Below are 21445 nucleotides of genomic sequence, written 5' to 3'. Positions count from 1 at the left end.
AATGTCTCGATTCAAAACTAATTATTCTCTCAAGCCTTCCTCAGCTTAGGCTTATTAGATGGGTTTTCTTGCTTTTGTGTAAAATATGCATAAGGAAAGACTTGTTTTGGAGCACTGCCACAACAAAGATATGTATAGAACTGTTCAGCCAGTTTGTGTTTTTCACAGTAACCTCTCCTCAGTATCCACGACGTTCAATAAAATTAGGTGCTTGTGCCTGAATGGTGGGCAGTGCTTTAGCACCTGCTCAGCTTGTGGAGACAATACAGGACTGAACTACCTAAGCAGTAAGGCACTGTTTACCCATGCATTGTCTAATCTAATCTGAATTCTATTGACATTGTTCAATGAAGATAACTCTAGTTCCTATCACAGGTGTAGCTGCACAGATCTTCACTTTGAGTGTCTCAGACTTCAGCTCCTTTGTATGTGTCATCTGACAACTTGCACACCATTGCAATGAATACTACATAGACAATAGATAGGGAAGCTTTCATTATAGATGCTGATGTATAAAGAAAGAAGAAGCTTTGGTGGATTTTTAACTCTCTGAATAAATTTGCAGTAACTGCATATTTATCTATTTATTTCACATTTTTCGATATCTCGCTTTTATAGAAATCTTGGAAGACAGAAAGCAAATAGGAAAGTTAGAAAAAATATACAGAGATGGAACACATTATAAATTCAAGAAGTGAAAGGCTTTTTGTTTAATATTCACTGTGTTCTTTCAAAATCTACATTCAAGAAAGAAACCATGTAACTGCATCCTGTGAAACCACTCGTGTTCAGCTTTAGCAACACTTCAATACTCTAGGCCTAATTATACTCATATTAAAACCTCATCACAACCAGTGATTTGACAAATTCACTGATATCAGAAGGCTTTGTCTTCAGCCTTCACCATGCAAGAAAAGAGCAATGTCTGTCTCAGGTCCTGTAGCTGCTTTTCCTGATCAAGTTGTCAGAGATAAAGTGCGATTAATTTACTTCATCTGGTGAATTCAGCAATTCTACCCATGGTGCATAAAACCAAATAACCACAAACTGGTGTTGTGATGCAGATAGAGAAACCCAAAATATTAGAGAAGGGACAGGTGGCATTTTGGCTGTTAATTTTGAATTGAGGTCTTTACCTGCTAATAAAATTATAATAACTTTATTTTTTTTCATCAGATTAGCAAGTTCATCGAATCATTAAAAATCTGTCTGTTCCTTTATAAGTTCAGAGCAGAAAAAAAAAGTCTGAAAGTTTACTTTTGCGTTTTACTTATGGTAGTGGAAAGTTGGCTGATTAGAGACTTCAAAATCAGACATACAAAGGGTAGCTAAATTTAACTGGAAGACTAACTTTTGTAAAAATAATAACTGTCTGCTCCAAAGACTATTGATGTCAGAAAAAGTCTATAACTCTTGTCTCTAATTAAGTTTGTTTGTTAAAAAATATCTCATTACAGACCTGAATCTGAAAGTGCTCAGTGTTTTAGTTTCTAGTAAAGTTCACATAATGTAAAAAATACCTTTACATCTTAATCCAAATTATTAAGGGGAATTTATTAAAATTAGGAAGCTTTTAATCCAATAGACTTACAAGTGACTTCCTAAATTAAGATACCTGGACCTTCTGTAAAACATGCTTTAGAAAAATCCACAGTGTTCTGGTGTGCAACAAAATTACATAATTTTTAATATTTGAATGCAAAAAAGGGCAAGTAATAAAAAATATTATAAGTGAGATCTACGAAATAAGATATATTTGAATAATCTAGTTGCAACTCAGTGTTTATGCAAACTGAAGAATCAGAGTAAGTTCTTTGTCTATTCAAGAACAGACCAGATTAGTACACTGAATATTTCCCAGGTAGAAAAAGTTGAAACTAACCCCTACTTTTCAAGATTTTTCTTGTAGTGACTCCTTAACAACCAACCCTCCAATCCCAAGTGAAAAAAATCAGTTTATAATTATACTTAATACATATTAAGTTTGTCTAGTTTCTTGCTAGGATTTTATAAAATTATTTATATTTCTTGGTTTATGTGTGTGACCCTAGCTAAGCATACCACTTTTTGACTAAACAAGAACACAAATTATCCAACCCATTACTACAGAACTGATATTTTAGCAATAATATTAAATGTAACAAATAAGGGGATTGATGTAAACTGACATTTAAAATTGCTTCCCATTTTTTACACTATCATATTTTTTTCATAAACATATCAACTAGTAAGATTAAAGAACCTTAAAATGTGTGTTTTAGGACATGTATTAAGACATGCCAAATTCAAATAGGTTTGGTTCTGTTTGGGGTATTTTTGTGGTGAACAGGTTAATATTTTTCTATTTTCAAGATCTGCAACTGAATTAGCAGCTTAGCAGTGCTACTAATGCTATTGGAGACATTTTTCTATTTGTAATATTGGAATGAGGACTGATACAACCTTACAATTAAATGTAAATTTAAATGCAAGTTACCACCTGACACCAGGTTCTGAGACATTGCTGCAATTACTTACTGACATCTGCTTTAGTTATTGTCATTTTTTAGTGAAGGAAGATTTTATTTCCCAGTTGATATACACTATATTTATTTCTGTAAGCAGCAGAAATCAAAATCCCCAGTGCAAGAAGTACCCAGGCATACCAATCATTCCAGACAAAAAAGAAAGGGGTAAGCAAATGTTTAAGTAACTAAATTAACTGTGATCAGTATCAGAACTGGACTGTACAAAGCAGCTGTACCAACCTCATTAGAAAGTTTAATATCAGAATGCTCGACAGTTTTTGGGGCAGTCACAGTACCTGACTTGCTTATGAGTCTTTTTAAAGTACTGCAGAAATTTTTACCTCCACATCTCAGGTCACACAGCTTTTTGATGGTCTTTTCAGACCCATGATGTAAAAACCTCGTGTAATTGGGCAAGTTGTGGCGAGAGGAAAGTAGTTAAATGGACATGGACACCTAATGCTAAGGGAAGGACATGACCCTCTAGTGATGCTAGTAATGCTTTTCAGGCGTTATGAACCCTAAATTAATTAACAAATGAAGCTTGTGCTATGGAAAAAAACGGCAAACAGTGCAAATGGCTGATAGATAGGTGAGAATACCAGCCTCAAATATGCTTTCTCCAGTTTCATGAAAAATAGTAACTTAATCAGGCATAAGAAAAAATGGCTGGAATCCCACTGTGTGGAAACATTGTCTAATATCACACATTGGGCAACAACCTACTGTTTGTAACATTAGTAAGATTTAGAGGAAGATTAAAAAGACAGAAATCTCATTCCTTCAGTGTTGCATTTTCCCTATCTTCAACGTTTCCATTTTACTCAGCTTTAGTCACTGATTGTTCCAGGCAAACCCTTAAGTGGAGAATAATATTTTCAAAGCCACAATGAGAAAGATCATAGGGGATGAGCAGCCTGCAAATACGATGAATAAGAGAACCCAAGCCAAACCACCTCTGCAGCAGACTGCCCAAACTAGCACAACCCGCTTGTGGAAAGACACCAGTTACTGTTCTGGCTGGCGGCCCAGTCCAGCAGATGCTCCCCACCATCCTTGGTGCTGGCTAGCAGCGGTAACAAGCACCCACCTGGCTAGTGGATATGTTCTCAGGTGAGAGGACTTTGCTATCCTTGGAGCAAAAGTGCCCTGTGCTGCTCAGTGTTGTGCAGACTGGCCATTTCTATGGCTAGAGCACAGCCAGCCTGGCGTGGCGAGCAGCCAGCGCCGGTCAGAGCCAGTGATCCCCAGTCCATGGGGGGACCTTTGACACACACGGTGGCACCACTGACTTCAGGGTGGTGAAAGTACTTCAAAGATGAGCACTGCAACTCAACAATTCTATAGCAGTGTAAATCAGCATTCACCATCCATCACAGCCACAATACAGGACCTTATTTTGCCGTTTTTCTATTATTAAGTGTGCCCCATTTAAAGTAATATGCAATTAAAATAAACTACAACACGACTGATGACAGAAGAACTGTACAAAACCATCAAAATCCAGTGGCAATGTCCACCTGGCCAGTAATATGTGGCTTGTTAACCTGACCTGGGGAAGCTGGCAGTGGTCCTAGGGGGCCTTGAATCTACCTGAGTAAGGTGGAAACCTCCAGCCCAGACTGATCATCATTGACAAGATTACTTAAATGTTCTCACCACCAAACTTTCGGTGAAGGAGAACTTTTGTGTATTCTCATCAATTCCTTTGCAAGGATTCATAAGCAAACAGCCTTTGGAAAAATACACCCAAAAGAAGTTTTGGCTGAAATCCATGAACCTTAATTCATTTGCCTTACTGGGTGATTGTACTTATCAAAACACAGCCTTGATGAACTCTTGTAAAAGCAGAAAGGAAGGGAGAGGCTTTCAGGCCACAGCCTGCTCCTCTTCTCCAGCAAGATTTTGGGGAGACACTACCCAAACTAGGTTTATTTGTTCTGGTGATGGGGCTAAGCCTCTCCCATGTGAAATTTCACTTTTCAATGAAAACTTACTCTGGGAGGAGCATCGCCAATATATTTCTCGTGTGACTCATATGCACAAAACCCAAAAGTCAATAGTCAGGAGTTTATTTGATAAAGGTTTTCTCCTAATTAAGAGGTCATCAAGGGGATCCGACTGTTACTCAGCGCTGAGACGAAGGTCACCAGCAGCTGCTCCAGCCCGGGAGATGTGCCGGCCAGCACATTTTCCAGAAACATGTTTCCTCTCTCGCCAGCGGCCCCTTCCCCCTCCCCGCCACCCCGTTTCTAGTCTCTCCAGCGCTGATGAGCTAATAGCATTTTTCCTTTGCATACTTTGGCGCTGCCCCACGGCATACTCTGGCAGCCTACGTGTGTCTGAGCGCGCCCGCCCGCCGCAGGCTCGGCACGGCTCGGGGCGCGGGGGGAGGCAGGGCAGGGAGGGAGGATGGGGAGCCCCCGCCGCCGCGCCGGCCCCAGCCGCCCCGTTCCCCCGAGCCGCCCCGTTCCCGATCCCCCCCGAGCCGCCCCGTTCCCGATCCCCCCCGAGCCGCCCCGTTCCCGATCCCCCCCGTTCCCGTCCTCCCGTTCCCGTCCACCCGAGCCGCCCCGTTCCCGATCCCCCCCGTTCCCGATCTCCCCCGTTCCCGTCCCCCCGTTCCCCCCCGTTCCCGCCCCCCCGAGCCGTCCCGTTCCCGATCCCCCCCGTTCCCGATCCCCCGAGCCGCCCCCGCGCGGGGCGGGCGGGGGGCGGCCGTGGGGGAACTGTCAGGGCCGCACGTTTCCAGCCGCATTACGTGAACAAATGGCGGGGGTGCAGCCAGCCCAGCCAGCGGGGCTTGTGTAACTTTGCGAGCGTGCCAGCAAGTTTAAAGTCCCTGGTCTCTCCTCCTCCTCCTCCTTCCCTCGCTCCAGACACCAGCGCGGGCCGGAGGACGATGAGAGGCTGATTGTTTGCTCCGGCTCCCATTCGCATCCCCTCGCCTATAAATACCGGGGAGAAGAAAAGCCGCTCTCGCCGCCTCCCCCGGGCCGGGTTTCCTTTCCTGCCCGACCTGCCCGATGGCACCTCCCGGGTGCTGCAGCGCCTGAGACCCCGCTGCCCGCCCGACCCTTCCAGAGGCGCAGCCCGCACCCCTCGGCCTCCCCGCACCGCCCCCCGCTCCGTCCGAGCAGGAAAGGCGCCCCTCGCTCTGCTCTCGCCACCCCACCCCTCCCCTCCCGGTTTCGCCCGTATCTCTCTACCCGCCGGCGCCCACGAAAGCGGAGAAGATGCGTTTCGCGCCGCCGGGGCTCCTGCTCGCCCAGCTTCACGCGTGCATCTACTGGAGCTGCCTCTGGCCCGCCGGCTGCCAGCAGCAGCCGCCGCGCCGGGATCCCCCGCCGCCCCCCGCCGCCTGGAGGCAGCGGATCCAGTGGGAGAACAACGGGCAGGTGTACAGCCTGCTCAGCCTGGGCTCCCAGTACCAGCCCCCGCGGCGCAGGCAGGCGGCGGGGGCGGCGGGCAGCCCCATCCTGCTGCTGCGGAACAACGGCACGCTGCCGCCGCGGAGAGCCGCCGCCCGCGCCGCCGCCGCGCAGCCCCCGCCGCAGCCCCAGCCCGCCGCCGGCAGCCGCCCGGGCTCCGGAGCTCGGCACTGGTTCCAGGCCGGCTACCAGGCTTCCTCCGGGGGTCGCGCCGCCGGCGCGCAGCGGAGCCCGGCGGCCGCCACCTCCGCGGCCCGGAGCGCCTCCTCGGGGGCGCCGCGACCCAGCCCCGCCGGCGGCACCGGCACCGACGGCAACGGGAGCAGCACCGGGGCCGGCAGCCTGCCGCCCCTGGGCAGCTTCAGGCCCGGCCGGGAAGATGTCATGGTAGGAGACGACCCCTACAACCCCTACAAGTACACGGACGATAACCCCTACTACAACTACTACGACACCTACGAGAGGCCCCGCCAGGGCAGCAGGTACAGACCCGGCTATGGCACCGGCTACTTCCAGTACGGTAAGAGCCCTCCTTCCCGCCCGTCCCGTCCCTCCGGTGCCGCTGGCTCCCCGCACGCCGGTCCCGGCGCGATGAGCGGCGGAGCTCGCCGCCCCGCCCGGCCCTCGCTGACCGGGCAGGCGCTCGCCCGGCCCTCTCGGACCGCGGGCAGCCCAGGCCCCGCGTCCGGGAGAGGGGCGAGCTGCCGATAAGCCCACCGGGGGTCCGAGCGTCGTGTTTGCGGTGGGGTGTTTGGGACAAGCCTGAGCAAAGGGGAATGCGAGGCTAACGGAGAGCAGGGGTCCGTAGGAAAACGACGGCTTCTAACGACTGGGATGGTAGCCAAATATTTGCAAACGTGTCCTGGGTTGATCTTACTGTTATGTGGTTGGTTTGATGAACTGCAGGTCTCCCTGACTTAGTCCCGGATCCCTATTACATCCAGGCGTCCACATATGTCCAGAGGATGTCCATGTATAACTTGAGATGTGCTGCCGAGGAGAACTGCTTGGCAAGGTAGGCGTCGTGCCCAGATTTTGCCCAGTTGCTGTGGGTTGCAGTGCTCGTGTTTCCACCTGTGAACACGGTGAATAGTGGAGAAGGGTGAGACAGGAGGGCTCACGGAAACACAGCCCTTTGTAACCTTCTTCCAGGTTTGTGGCAGGTGATAGAGTATGCACGTCAGAAAGCAATCCTGCCATATTAGAGAGACAAGCTGCAGATCTCCTGAAGAACCTACACTCTGTGGAAATCTGTATTACGTGTTTTTATTGCCAGGCACACATGAACGTTTCTGAATTTTGTGAAATGAAGGCACCTAGAAAACCACTTCATTCAGTTGATTTTCATCTCCCTCCTCTACTCCCACAAGATCATATGTTACTTCAAAAAAAAAAAAAACTCAAAAACTGAACAAAACCTCTATTCTTAACCAGCACAATTTCTTATTAAGATTATAATAAGCTAATTGTTTCTGGGTCTATGCCTTTTAATGTTTCCTAAAACTAAAATCCCTCTGAAAAGTGTTTCAGAGTCTCTTAAGGGGTTGAAATAACAGCTTTGTTATGAAGTTAAGTCTTGTCCAGTTGGCAAAGAGAGATTTTTCCTGTTTTGTTTGGAATGAAATCAACATGGCTGTTTTTAACCATTTTAACTTGTTTGATACCTTATCACGCAAAACAGATTTATTTATTTACCAGCATCATAAATTTATGTTTCAGGGTCATTCCTGCTCTTCGCTTGCAGAAAAAGAAATATGACATAGCAGGGTTTTTTTTTGCTAGCTTCACAGTGGAGACTCATTGAAGTGTTCTTGCTGGCTATTGGTTGATTAAAATATTCCAGTATTTAAAAGAGTGTAGATAATAGCTGTGTAGAATAGAAAAACACAGCCTGATGCATAAACATATTAGTTAGGTTTTTTTTTACAATGGAATCAAACATGTGTTGTGTGATCTTGCATACACAGGGAGTTATTTTGGTTAACAGCAACTAATGAAATTATGGTTTTTGGTACCAGAGTAATTTTACAGCTCAGCAGTGATCTTCTTCATAGAGGGAGTCAGTCAGTGGTCAAACTTCCGTTTAAAAAATTAAAACCAGCTCTGAATTTTACTCAGGTCTTGGTCTGACACCAGGCATTTCCACACCCTATGGAATTCCTCTGTGAATCTCCAGTGCATGAGGCGTATGGAGCATGAAAAGATCTCTGGTACCAGTTACTTCTGAGACAATAGAAAGCATTTTTTCAAAATATTTCTTGCATATACTTATGGCTTTTTCCTTTGTTTTCTTTGATTTGTATCATTGCAGTTCAGCTTATCGAGCAGATGTTAGAGACTATGACAATCGAGTGCTCCTGAGGTTCCCCCAAAGAGTGAAAAATCAAGGCACGTCGGATTTTCTGCCCAGCAGACCCCGTTACTCATGGGAGTGGCACAGCTGTCACCAGTGAGTGAAGGGCCCAGTATGGCATCTTCTAATTATGCTTTTCACTAACAATTGTCACTTACAAGGCAACATTTTCTAAAACTAAAGTGAAGTAGAGAGAAACCATGGGGAAACTTTAGCCTTTTACTATCTGATTAATTTTATTAATTACTCTTTGTAGGTAGTGATAATTACTCTTTGCACAGCCACGTGAAGCAAAGATAGATACAAAGCTTATCCATATGTATGAAAGAATGTGCAGATTAAATACAAATACAAGTCTGAAATGAGATTTCACATTAGCACTTTCTCATTTTATTTTACATATAGTCCACTTACATTTAAGTGTAATCAGTAAATAAAAGTCCCAACCATATAAAAATAAATAGAAACCCTAAAGTGTACATTTACTAGAATATTCCCTATAATAGCACCCAATCACTTCAAACAGTGATCCATACTTCTTCAGCTGAATTCAATGAACTAGTTCTTCACAAGGAATGGTCTGATCAATATGGAAAAAGAAAGCTACTGAGTTGACTCAGGTTGACTGACTTTATCCCATTATCAATAATATTCTGTACATATGTGATGATATTTTGACATAGCAGCATTGCTCTAGAAATAGTGTATTTGCTGGAAACACAACAAAGGAAATGTAGTAGACCAAGCAGGTAACACTGCAAACTTGTACCTTTTTGGAAAACTCATATGTAGAAGTTTGCAGGTTTGTTTCAGTTTTTGCTACTTCTCAGCAGGAGCAGTTATAAGATACTAGAACTAATTACTCAGAATACTTACTTCCACCTTACTTAAAATATGACTCTGATGCTACAGGTAAATACGTGATGACTTAATCTCTTTTAAAAATGGTGTGCAACATGGGTTTGGTCTGAAGGCTTCTGAGCCAATGGAATGTTTCCCTCTAGGTGCAGAGGCTTTAGGTATTGAATGAAAAATTAGTATCATTAGAACAAATTCTTTCAAAAAAGACTCATATTATCAGTTTATAAATCTTACATGCATCAAAAAAGCTAATACTGAATCAAACCTAACAAAAAAGCATCCACAAGTCCTTTAGTTAACATCTATCCCTGAAAAAAATCTCCACCAATAACAAATCCCCCAACCCTCATGCCTACAAACTTGATAAATGGATGAAATGGGTAGAGAGCAGTTGAAGTTTTCTATTTGTAGAGCTTACTGTGCCACGACAGCCCAGCTATCACTGTCCAGATGCAAAATGTCTCTGATGTTGATTCAGTTCTTGGACAGAAAATACATTGCCTACAAAAAAAAAATGCATCTCTCGTGATCATTTCCATAACAGTGAAGCAAACTCATTTGGAAATGAGCCCTAACTGCCAGTTGCTTTGGCGAGCCATCAGACCTCAGTGTTAGTCATCATCATCTGTGGATGTGTTCTGGATGTGCCTGCTTGTGTGCTGCTTTGTTTTACCAATACATTTGAGTTTTGTTTAATTAGGCCTTTCTCATATACCTCTTGAGCTGATAGCATTCAAAAGTAATGACAGCCAAATCCTGCAAAGACACGGTTTTTTTTCCCACACATTGGAAAGGGTGAAATTACAAGAGTACAAGGTGTTAAATCTCCACAGTAAGAGCTAGAAGTCACTTTGTGTGAAAGCAAGAAAAATGCATCACTTTGCGCAAATCAAAAGCATACACACTGCTGAAATAGAGACAGCATTACGTACAGACTGGAAAAATAGCTGATATTGAATGAAATCTGCATTGCCAGTACAGAGAAGCTTTCTTTATACAGATTTTGCCTTCACCAATGTTACAAATGTGTTACATTGACTGAGGGCCAGGGAAATGTGAAACCAAATTGTTGGGGTTTTGCTAGCAAGTAGCAAACTTCCATGGAATTTATGGTATGTAAGGTAAGCATTCCTAACAAACCCCTGGTTAAAGACACTTATAAGATGTTAAATTCAAATATGAAGTACTAAATACTTGCTATTGTTGTTGGAAAAAAGGTGAAACAGAATTTTGGAAAAACAGTGCTACTATGGAGTCTTTCCCATAACAAATTAAAAACTATTATTTATTTATAGGATGACATGTGGTATTTGAAAATGAGAGTAATGAAAATAATTAGTGGTCAGTAGTAGAAAAGTATACTAACACACAGGTTTTGGGTAGTAAATAAAATTTGTCCAGATTTAACAGGATGTAGATCAAACAGGAATATGTGAAAATGCTATTGATAAGATCTGAGCCATCTCTAATAATGTATCTGTGGTTTAACAGACATTATCACAGCATGGATGAATTCAGCCACTATGACTTGTTGGATGCAAGCTCACATAGAAAAGTTGCTGAGGGACACAAAGCAAGTTTCTGCCTTGAAGATACTTCCTGTGATTATGGATATTACAGGCGGTATGCGTGTACAGCACACACACAGGTAGGAGTTGCTTGGAGACAACCACGTGTTTGTGTTTGGGTAACTTTTCTGCTAATCACCTGATGCCCTAAATTAGCTGATGCCCTAACTAGCTTCTGGAATCCCCGTTACAGAGACCAGGATACTAACCTGGAGATGGTAATTCACCCACCTGCTGTGGGTTTCTTGCTAAAGGGCAGTGACACTCCCTAGCGTAGCACCATTGCTGACTGAACTATATTAAAACACACCACAAGCTCTCGTGGCAGTAGGACTGGTCGGGCTTGCTAAGGGGCACTCCAGACAGCCCATAAAGAAGCTGTTCCCAATGTTCATCTCCCCAAACTGATGTCACTGGCTGGTGCCAGAGTTCATAGCCGTTGTTTTCTCCCTTGTGAAGTCTGAAGCTGTAAGGGGCTGGATTTTTCTAACACCCGCAGCTGCTGGCTGGCAGCCTGGCACAGTAATCTCAGAGTATTGTTCTGTGCCCGTGCAGCAGGAGGCTGTTAAAGAGAATGGCACCTGCCTGGATGTTATGATGGGCCACGCACAAACGTACAGCCAGGTGCCAGGGGAACATGGAAAACAGAACATACCATTATGATAGACAAATACATGCAAGACTCCTGCCTTGAGTATTGCATCACCACCTCTCAGAACTGCTAAAGAAAAGCTTAAAAAATCATAACCACCCAATCCCAGCAGAACTAGGTTGATTAGCAGTGTAGTATGGCTAAGAAATTTCATAGACTATTCCATTTGGAAAACCAGAAGTTAGACCAAGATTTGACTGGTGTATTGAAAGAAGAAATTTTTGATATTTACTGACAATAGTTGATGTTTCGGTCAATATATGAAGACCTGTCAGGCAACAGCTTTAAAACACAGAGGAGTGGTCTTTGGACACATGAATGAAGTATTAAATTCCTTGCCATTAGATGTTGCACAGATCAGAAATCTCCATGGGATCAAGAAGAATTTAGACAAAATAACAGATGTTATTTAACACAAAAATCCCATGCCTTAAATACAGTTAAATGCCTGGTGGAAGGAATTTGCCTGACATTACACATCCCATTCCTTATGCTCTTTTCTTGTTAGGCGTCTGCTGCTGAGCACTGTCAGAGACATGACACTGAGCTTTGCTGGATCTGTGGTTTAACTCAGTGTGGCCATATGTACACATAAACCTGTATCCCTTATTCTGCAACTTTTAATCTAGAAGGTAGTTATTCTGTCACAGAGAAATGACAGCCATGTTTCCCTGCTGACGTGTCCACATTTGAATTTTAACTATAATGAATGATCTGCAATATATAGAGGCTTTGAAGAGGTTTTACAAATACTTTTTCTGCTTCTGTAGACTATGACATCTAACTAAGCAACATACATATTTTACAGCTGGTGTATTTATGTCACTAGAATCATGGCTGTGTCAGCATTTCCACTGGAAGCCCATATTTCAGGGGTTTGTAATTGGACTGTAAAACTTTCCTCCAGCCTCAGACTTGGCACAAACACACAAGAGTCTGAGCTGATCACCAGCTGGGTCAAGAGGGAATTCCTGCAGGACTTGGGTTTTCTGCACTCTGTGTGTTGCCAGAACAGATCAGCTCTGCCTAGAGCAATCTGTATTGGCCACAGCTAAAGACACTAGCTTTGAACCACCAATACATTCATATGTGGGGATTCTTACTCATGTTCCTAACAACAAAGAATTTTTAAGAAAGATGCATCTGGAACAAAGGCTACATTTTCAGTTCCCTCAGATTCTTGTATCACTATTTGCCTGTAGAGACACCATTCCCATGCAAAGCTCAATGGGAAAATGGCCCTTACCCCTACTATTCAAAGATGGCACATTCATAGCAAAAAGTTGCATAATTCCTAAGGGTAGAGAGAGGTTCCAACATGGTGATCAAGTCTGTCTGTACTCATGACTGCAGAAGATATTCACTCAACATTTATAGATCCTTACCTCCAGTCTGTGGTCAATTTTTATTGTATTCTGATCTTATGTGAAGAACAGGAAATAATATCATCAACAGTTTTTACATAAAAGGAGTACTGTAACAAATGATTATAAGAAAATACAGATACCTCACAGATGAACAACTGTCAATATTATAGGTGTTTTTTATCCAGTAGTGATAAAGGGCAGTCTATAAAAGTGGTACATTAGACCTAGGTGTTCTAGTTTAGACACAGAAGTAAAATGCCAGCTAAAAATAAGATTAATTTTCTAAGTTAATTTTCTCAGTGAACTGTGATAGTTAAGTGAACTTCAGTCTGAGTGTCCCTAATGTCTATAATGTCACTGTTTCTAAAGATTAATGTTTTTTCACATCAATCTTTACTTCATTCTTGAGGGTCTGAGCCCTGGCTGCTACGACACTTACAATGCTGACATAGATTGCCAGTGGATTGATATTACTGATGTAAAACCTGGAAATTACATTCTGAAGGTAAGCGTACTGGGAAGGGGGAGGGTTTTTTTGGAGCTTTTTTTTTTTTTTCCTGTTTAAAAGAAGCAAATCATTTGCATACATGCTTTGGCATGTAAGTTACCAGCTGAAGCGTGGCAGCAGACAGCAGTGTGCTCTCTCCCCTCCAGGTGAGTGTAAACCCCAGCTACCTGGTGCCTGAATCCGATTACTCCAACAACATCGTCCGCTGCGACATCCGCTACACGGGCCACCACGCCTACGCCTCTGGCTGCACAATTTCACCGTAAGTGCCTCCCCACTGCAGGTTTCTCTGACTCTCTGCCCCACTGTCAGGATTTTGTTTTGTGGGAGTCTTAAAATTTGTGGGAATTTTGCTCTGGCACTCATGCCGTTGGAATATGTAACACTTTCCAAAACTGCTGCTCCTGTCTGCTCTGCCAGATAACAACCTTTGGCTCACACACCTTCTTTTGTACTTGCATTAGGACCTTTCTAGAATCATTCAGTGCCCTTTTACAGCACCCACATGCAACTGAGCAGCTATAGTGCTCTTTAACACATCTGCAAAATCCCACACATGTGTTACTTTGCTGCTGCTGCTGCCTGCAGCGCAGCCGTCCTCCCTGAAACAGTTCTTTCACACATCCTTCATTTACAGTTTTGCTCTTTAAAAGTTTAAGCAATGCCAAAATTGTGCCTTTTTTACATTTTTTCCTCCAAAAAGGCAAATTCATTTAATAAATGTCCTCATGGTCTACTGTACTTTAGTATCTGTGAAAACACACAGAGAAAGCAGTCTTCTGTAACACAGAGGTAAGCAGATCTCAGAACACTGTGTAAGTTGCTCACATGAAATATTTATCAAGAGACTTGGCTTGGATTGTATAAGGAGTATTGACATTGTATAGAGCTTCATATTAAACAAATTCCAGAGCAGTCAAGGAAAAACATATGACCAGTGTAGTCTTCTATAACAATATCAGTGAAACAAATAGACTGAATTAATGTGACTTTTTAAATTAGCCTGTAAAATATTCATTTCTCACTTTGCATTAGGGAATCAGTAGTTAAATGAGCCAAACTTACATTTCATGCCTTTAACTTCTATGTTACTGAGTACATAGAATAATAGAATAGTTAATGTCAGAAAAGACCTTTTAGATCATAAAGTCCAGCCATCAACCTCAGATCAACACCATGCTTACCATTAAACCATAGTCTCAAGTGCCATATTCACACTGCTTCTGAACACTTCCAGGGATAGCGACCTCACCACTTCCCTGGGTATTCCGCTCTAATGCTTCACAACCCTTTATGTGAAGAAGTTTCCCCTGCTATCCCATCTAAACCTCCTCTTGAGGCCATTTCCTCTCATCCTGTCTCACTGGTTACATGGGAGAAGATACCAACCCACACGTCACCACTGCCTCCTCTCAGAGTTTCATAGAGAGTGATGAGATCTCTCCTCAGCCTCCTCCAGGCTAACACCTCATATATATTTTTATACGTACATATATATATACACACACACACACACACACACACACATATATATATATATATTTATGAATGCATGTATTTATGTAGCCCATACTTTATATCTCTCTCAGGTACATGTTCATGCAGGGCTAGGGAACAAAATGTCTGTTACTGTTGGCTGGCTTGTGCTTTCAAGGTGACAAGTGGGTATTCAGCAGTTCCTCTTTCTGTGCGTGCCTGTTCACCTGCATAAAATGATTTATCTTCTTTCAACAGATACTGAGAAAGATGCAAGAAGTGGATGAGATGGTGACAGATGTTTTGAACTGAAGTGTCATTATACAGACTTCACTAGGATGCAAACAGTATAGAAACAAAGCTACAGAACATACACAGATACACCCACACACCTTACGTGACTTTGAAGCACTTCTGCTGCTTCTCAGCCAAAACTTAACTGGATTTTAGGAATCTAAATTGGCATTACTTGTGTTGCTATTGAAATGCGTGAAACTGGTGCTTCATGTAGAGATATTTTAAATTTTTATAATCTAACTCATTCATAAAAACATGGGACCATTTCTTAGCTCCTTCTAATTTGGAGTTTATGTGATAGTAGACTTCAGTGGGAATATTACTGGTGGATGAGTTGAACATATTTAAAAATGTAGAAAAAAATGTATGCAAAATGAATTTAATAAAACTCAAGAGAAAGTACTAATGTCAGCTATCTCAGAAAAGACCATAATGAAAAACAGATTAAGAGTGATAATACAGTACTATTAAAAATTCTTGCTAGGACACATTGATATGAAAGAGAGAAGTATGTTCAGTTTTCAAGGAATATTAACATATAGTAGAGAAATACATATATATTATATATATCAGTTATACCCCCGCAAGAAAAGTTATGTTTACATTTTTAATACATTAGAAGTTTTTCCATTTTCTTAAGTGAAAAACAGATTGGGTTTTGAAATACACCTTTAATCTGTGAAAATTAATTAAACATCTTGCCCACCTTTATATGTTCAATAAATTTTTCAAAGTGGGACTTTTAAAAAAGTTTCACAAACTTAATGTGGATAAAAGATACCGGTTAAGAAATGGACTCTTGAAGATGATGAAGAGTCCCTGATGTGGTCATCTATGAAAAACATCCAACTTGAACAGGTTAACCATCAAAATAATACAGGCAATTAACTCAGGTGGCACCACAAACAGAAGTAGGTCAGAATCTCTTACAAAGTATTTTTAGCGTGAACAAAACCTACTACCTGCTTCCCCCTTAAGTACTGTAGTTGACTTTAAAATGTATATCTCAGTATTCAAAATAACAAATTTGAAAATATATTATGTAGAGAGGAAGAGCAAAAATCAGTGTATTTGACATCCTACTTTAGGCTGTTCAGGAACTAAATGCAACATTGTTAAGCGGACAAACTTCCAGCCCAAATTAATGTTTTTGCTGAACTGCTTAACTGGTGCTGGGTGTACTACTCCTCCTACCATCCCCAAATTATTTTGCTTTTGCAGTGCACCCTGCTGTAAGCTACAGTAGCTGTGATTTTTGTTTTAAACTGTGAAATGACATATCACAAGGGGATCTGGCTCTTTTTTTTTTTTCAGAAGATTTCTGATCATGTAAAATGAAGAATCTACTTTTGGAGCAATGGGACCTAGAAATATTGATTGGTGTTCATTAATTTTATCAGCAGTTCAAAATACCTAATGAAATATTGGAAGCTCAATAAATTTAAAAAAAAAATAGAAAAAATGTGCTATTCAATATAGTTTAAAATTTAAAATCTGAGGAGTATGGAGAGGTTTTATTATCACTATTGAGAATACTTCAGGTAGTATCTGGAAATATTTTATACTTTGGGACCCTATGGATTTAATTTGGAATTTTGATGAATTACCATAATATCCTTCACAGATCAGCTGTTCTTTAGTATATTAATTTATTTCCACCTTAATCATAACTTGGTTACAAATTTGCACAACCAGAACTTAAAAGGAGCCTGAGAACGAGCAGCCTGGTGATGTCCACCCACCAGTGGGAGAGGGTGCGGAATAATTTAATTTACACCTGCAGGTCCCTTTCTGTTTGCTGCAAGATCTATTTTGGCAATCTGTAACTAGTACGGGCAATGAACAGAAGCAAAATTTGGAAACTTGATTTATGAGAAGACCATTTGTTACATATGTGTGCAAAAACGAGGGTCTGTTTAAAGTCTAGGCTTCTGAAATCTCAGCCCAGAGTTCTTAGGTTTAAGAGGTGTTAAGGGATGCAAGCGCATTCACCTTTCTACAGACTTAGGTCAAAACTGGGGTCAAAGTCCTGAGAGCAGCTTGGGCAATGGACACAAAAGCTACTGAATGGAAGCCAGGCTGTGGGCACGGGCTGCTTCCTGGGAAGAGGTGGTGTGCTCGTACCTCATGGTGCCTGATGCTGAATGTGGGATATGAGAGCACTAACTGGAGCCGGAGCAGCCGCGGGAAGGGGGGTACCCTCGCACGTGACACACTCACCTGCTCTCACGTCTGTGCCCAAACTACTTGCAGAACTCCACTGAAGTCAGCAAGGAGCCAGAGGGGCCTTGAGCATCTGTGTGGGTGGAACAAGTGGGAATGGCCTTGTTTGGAAAGGTGTTGAATGCTGTAACTTTGAATATTGGGGATACTGGAGCTACAAAAATGTAGCTTTTTTTTCCGTAGCAAAATATTGTATTTGTTTTGAAATGTGTGTTAAGCGACATGACATTGATGTACAATAGCACAAAAAATTGCCTAAAACATGAACAAAAAACCAAGGGATTTTAGGATTAAAAAAAATGAAGGAATGTGACTTCAACCCTGTCTAACTATAGTCAATCACAATGCAGTTAGAAGTAGAAGAGTTTATTATATAGCATGTGTAGAAGTAGTTCTAACTAGGGGAGCACCACCCAATATTTTCAGTATCTTGGCTCTGCAGATTTGACACCTTATTTTTTGCGTACTGGAATATGTTTTTGGGATTATGTGCATTTTTAGGAACTGTTTTGGAAAGTTTTTATTTTTACAGCAAATTGTATTTGGAGTCCATTTTACCAGACATCAGGCTTATTCCCTTATCTTTGAAATGTATTGACATTGGTCTCAGTGGGAGCAAAACCAGATTTAAATTTTGTGGGATTTCTACTACAAATTTGCTGTCTTGCAGTCTCAAATTTCTTCCGAAAAGCCAGAATGTATAAGTGTGTGTGAAACAATAACCTCCCACACTTCAAATCTTTACTTAAGAATTGCACATAAGGAACATAATGTATGTCAGGCTTATGAGAGGAAGGGTTTGTTATATATATATTTTTTTTTAATCCTGAAATACATTTGGTATTTGTGTATTTCTAGATAAAAGTGTAACAAAAATGACAGACTGGTCACCAATGGAACCAAAACATTGTGTAGATGATGTTTTTGTGTTAGGAAAAGTCTACTCGGTTTTTTTCTGCTCCAGAATGAATGCACATATCAAATGTATCTTCCTGTTGTCATTCATGCATTGTTTGCAGTGTGCTCATTCAAAACCAGCAGGGTGGTTTTCATAAATGAGACACTGAAAGGTGGTTTATCCTGTGTCTCACATTTATGCCAAAAAGGCATTTTCATTTTCTCCAAATCCTAAAAGGTGCTGAAAGATTTTTAACTTGAATTAAAACCAAAGAGTATGTAATTGGGAGGTTTTTATTAAGCAACTAAATGCTACAGATACAGTGAAATGCCACTTATTTTTTGCAACTTTCTTGAAGACTTTTCATTATTTCCCTCACTTTTCTTCAAAGAGTCTTAATTTCAGTAACTTTGCACCTTTATCTGAAGAGCTCTAATTTATAATATTCAGGCACTAGCTTTGTATTCTTCACTGCACTTTCATATTTTTGTGTTACCTGCCCGTATTATGGTTGCAAGTTTATGTGAAAATGACTTGAATAAAATGTTTCAAGCGTTCTACTTGTCGAAGTATTACAGTATTACTTACTGCACAGGCCACATCCATCCCTCAGTGAGAAGGCTTCAGTTGAGCTTGTTATGTCGACATGAAAATGAAGAAAATTCTGTCTTGCTGACAGTCTCAGAAAAAATGTGACAAGAAGGTAGAAACAAAAAAAATTCAAGGCACGATAAATTACCCCCCACACTACACAAAGGATTAACATGTCAAGGCTTAACAGGAGGAGGAATATGGTTCATCTGGACACGCAATTTCCCTACCACATCGGTCTTGGTGAAAACAGGAACTTAAAAAGCACTTTCAGAATTTCTGCTCCAAAAACTATGCTTTCACAGAAAGAGCATTTGAGCAGTACATGGTAGGAAGTCTATGTACTCTAGAAAACTGACTAACAGATTAAACATGCAGTTACTCCAAACACATTTTATCCTGTTTTTTACATCCTCTGACTTCAAGCCAGTGTCCTGCTGCCTCTTCAATCTGTACGCTAAACTGATGAAACAGTCTGAGTTGTGAAGCATCTCTTGTCCCTTCACTGAGGGACTACTACAGAAGAGAATAGTTAAAAAGAGACTTGGAGTCTAAACAGTTTAACTCTTGATAGTTAAAAAGAGTCTTACTGGAGACTTGTTCCAGTAAGAAGTCACCAAAGACATAAATATCAACTAACTGGCACTCTTGGCTTCAAGTAAATGGAGATAAAACTGATGTAATATCTTTTAAAATTCATGAAGGTAGAATTATTTCAGATATAACCCACTTTGTGTAATGTTTCTCTATTTAAAAAGTATTTTCTATCCTCCTACTTGTTAGAGCTAAGAGCTTCAAACTGAGAATTTCTGCAAGTGCTATTCCCAGAGCACAGAACCTGGACTGGACAGCTTCTGTGCAAATACAAAAATGCAATAAAAATGGCATATGATTATTGCAGAAAGCATATTAAAATCTATTAAAAATAAAGCATCTCCTAGTTTCCACATGCCTTCTACCCCCATTCTGCTCTCATTTTTACATTAGACCACCTGCCTACTATCACAAAATGAATCTACCACCAGTAGATCTACCACCACTCACAAAACAGCTCCAGAAAGTATTGATGTAACTGAATTTTCATCCAAGCCTATTTTTTTCTGATCTAACTATTCCATAAAAACTGATTAAATAAATATTTACGCCTGTTTGGAAGTCTACAAAATGGTCCCATCAATAATACACCTCTTTGCTATTAACAAAAAACAACAATCACATTTAAATTAGTGATGACTGTCTTAAAAGATACTGAAAAATCTGAGATTGATTTGTTGGTAAGCATGAAGTGAAAAAATTGTGCATCTGAAGCAGCCTAGTAGTATCTGACAGTACGTACCTGGCTAAAGATATTTCTTCTATGGTATGGTATTGACCTGAAAAGCATGGTTCTCAACATTTTAAAATCTAATCATTACAGAAAGAAATAACTATAAAAATGTCACTATAAAAATAAATTGCTAGTACTTTGTGAGAGGTCTCTGTCTAAACAGCGCCACTGATATGATGTAAGTTAAAATCACATATATGCTGAAATAGTTATGTTGTTCTAAAAATGTGCTAAACTTTATCAACAACCTCCAGGCAAGCTCACTGGGTTTATCAGTTCATACACAAATTGCCCAGTAACATGTAAAAGACATTATCAGCTCTCCACCATCACTACTAATTTGTATAATATATTAAGGCTGTGATCCAGGTGAGTCACTAAGCACCAGTAGAAAGTAGCAGTAACCCATTAAAACATGAAGTAATGCCAGTATCCTAATCTATCTTCTCTCATTCATGTTCAGAGTATGTTATCTGTTTTATTTCCTTTAAAGTAAGAGCTCAGAATATTTTTGAAGGAAAAAAAAAAAAAAGAGATGTTTTGATAAGTCAGGCTTCCTTCAGGGAGAATTCTGTGGCCACAAATTACAGCTGTAATAATTCAGTAAGAAACTTGCTCTAATGCCAAGATAAACCAATGCTCCTATATCTTTTAAGCACATGCAAAAAAACATTTTAGAACATTGGCTCCTTAAAGTCTTGAGTTTTTTTTGAAACTATTTGCAATCTTTAAGTTTTTGATCCTTAAATAGGGTACTCATCTGCTAAAAGTAAGCTAAGTAGTCCATGTTACAACTGATGACACCTACCAAGACATTTCTCGTGCCTTACACTGGAAGCAGAGAAGTCACATACCAAACCTTTGTTTGTTGTGGCATTCATCTAGGATTTATTTACTTGTTGTATTTAAAGCTTTAATTTGCATCTGAAAATCCTGAAGTTTGTAGAAAGCAGGTAAATGCGTGGCTTTTTCTGTGAAATATAACCTTACAAAACCACAGTAAACATTTTTCTATGCTTCATTTTGCAACTTTTGGCCTTCAATACTGTTCCATATGGTACAGTGAAAATAACAGCAACAAAACCACTTCGAAATGGAAGATGGTTTGAATTTCTCACTCCTCTGGGAGGCAATGACATTAAAGACAGTATTACATATACTGACATTTGTTCAGTACATGGAAAAGAAAGCCTAACTAGTGAGGCAAACCATGCCTAAATATTAATCCAGAACAGACCAACTTGAAGGTTTTGTCCTCAAGAACTTAACACAAGATGGGATGTGTATAATGTAGCATTATCTGTGCTTAGTCCAGGGCAAGGATCCTCATACTGCTGGCAACATTTTCTAATACAGCCCAGGAGGCAAAGAAAAACACTAGGCTTT

The 21445-nt window shown here is 41.1% G+C and overlaps 1 protein-coding gene across 2 annotated transcripts; it reads left to right on the top strand.

Annotated features, from left to right (window-relative positions):
• Nucleotides 1-5444: 5444 nt before the first annotated feature.
• LOX (lysyl oxidase) lies at nucleotides 5445-18701 on the top strand. Of its 2 annotated transcripts, XM_064405809.1 has the most exons (7): nucleotides 5609-6458; nucleotides 6845-6953; nucleotides 8250-8387; nucleotides 10644-10800; nucleotides 13149-13244; nucleotides 13394-13509; nucleotides 14982-18701. In XM_064405809.1, exons 1-7 carry the CDS (start codon nucleotides 5744-5746, stop codon nucleotides 14986-14988), a joined length of 1338 nt encoding a protein of 445 aa, XP_064261879.1. In that variant the 5' UTR covers nucleotides 5609-5743; the 3' UTR covers nucleotides 14989-18701. The 2 variants fall into 2 exon arrangements, with proteins under 2 accessions (XP_064261880.1, XP_064261879.1); XM_064405810.1 differs by lacking the exon at nucleotides 14982-18701 and having other exon boundaries at nucleotides 5445-6458; nucleotides 13394-13513.
• The last annotated feature ends 2744 nt before the right edge of the window (nucleotides 18702-21445 follow it).

Source organism: Passer domesticus, chromosome Z, assembly GCF_036417665.1.
Source record: "Passer domesticus isolate bPasDom1 chromosome Z, bPasDom1.hap1, whole genome shotgun sequence".
Taxonomy (NCBI): domain Eukaryota; kingdom Metazoa; phylum Chordata; class Aves; order Passeriformes; family Passeridae; genus Passer; species Passer domesticus.
The sequence above is the reverse complement of the archived record's forward strand: the minus strand, read 5'-3'. Positions and strand labels throughout refer to the sequence as shown.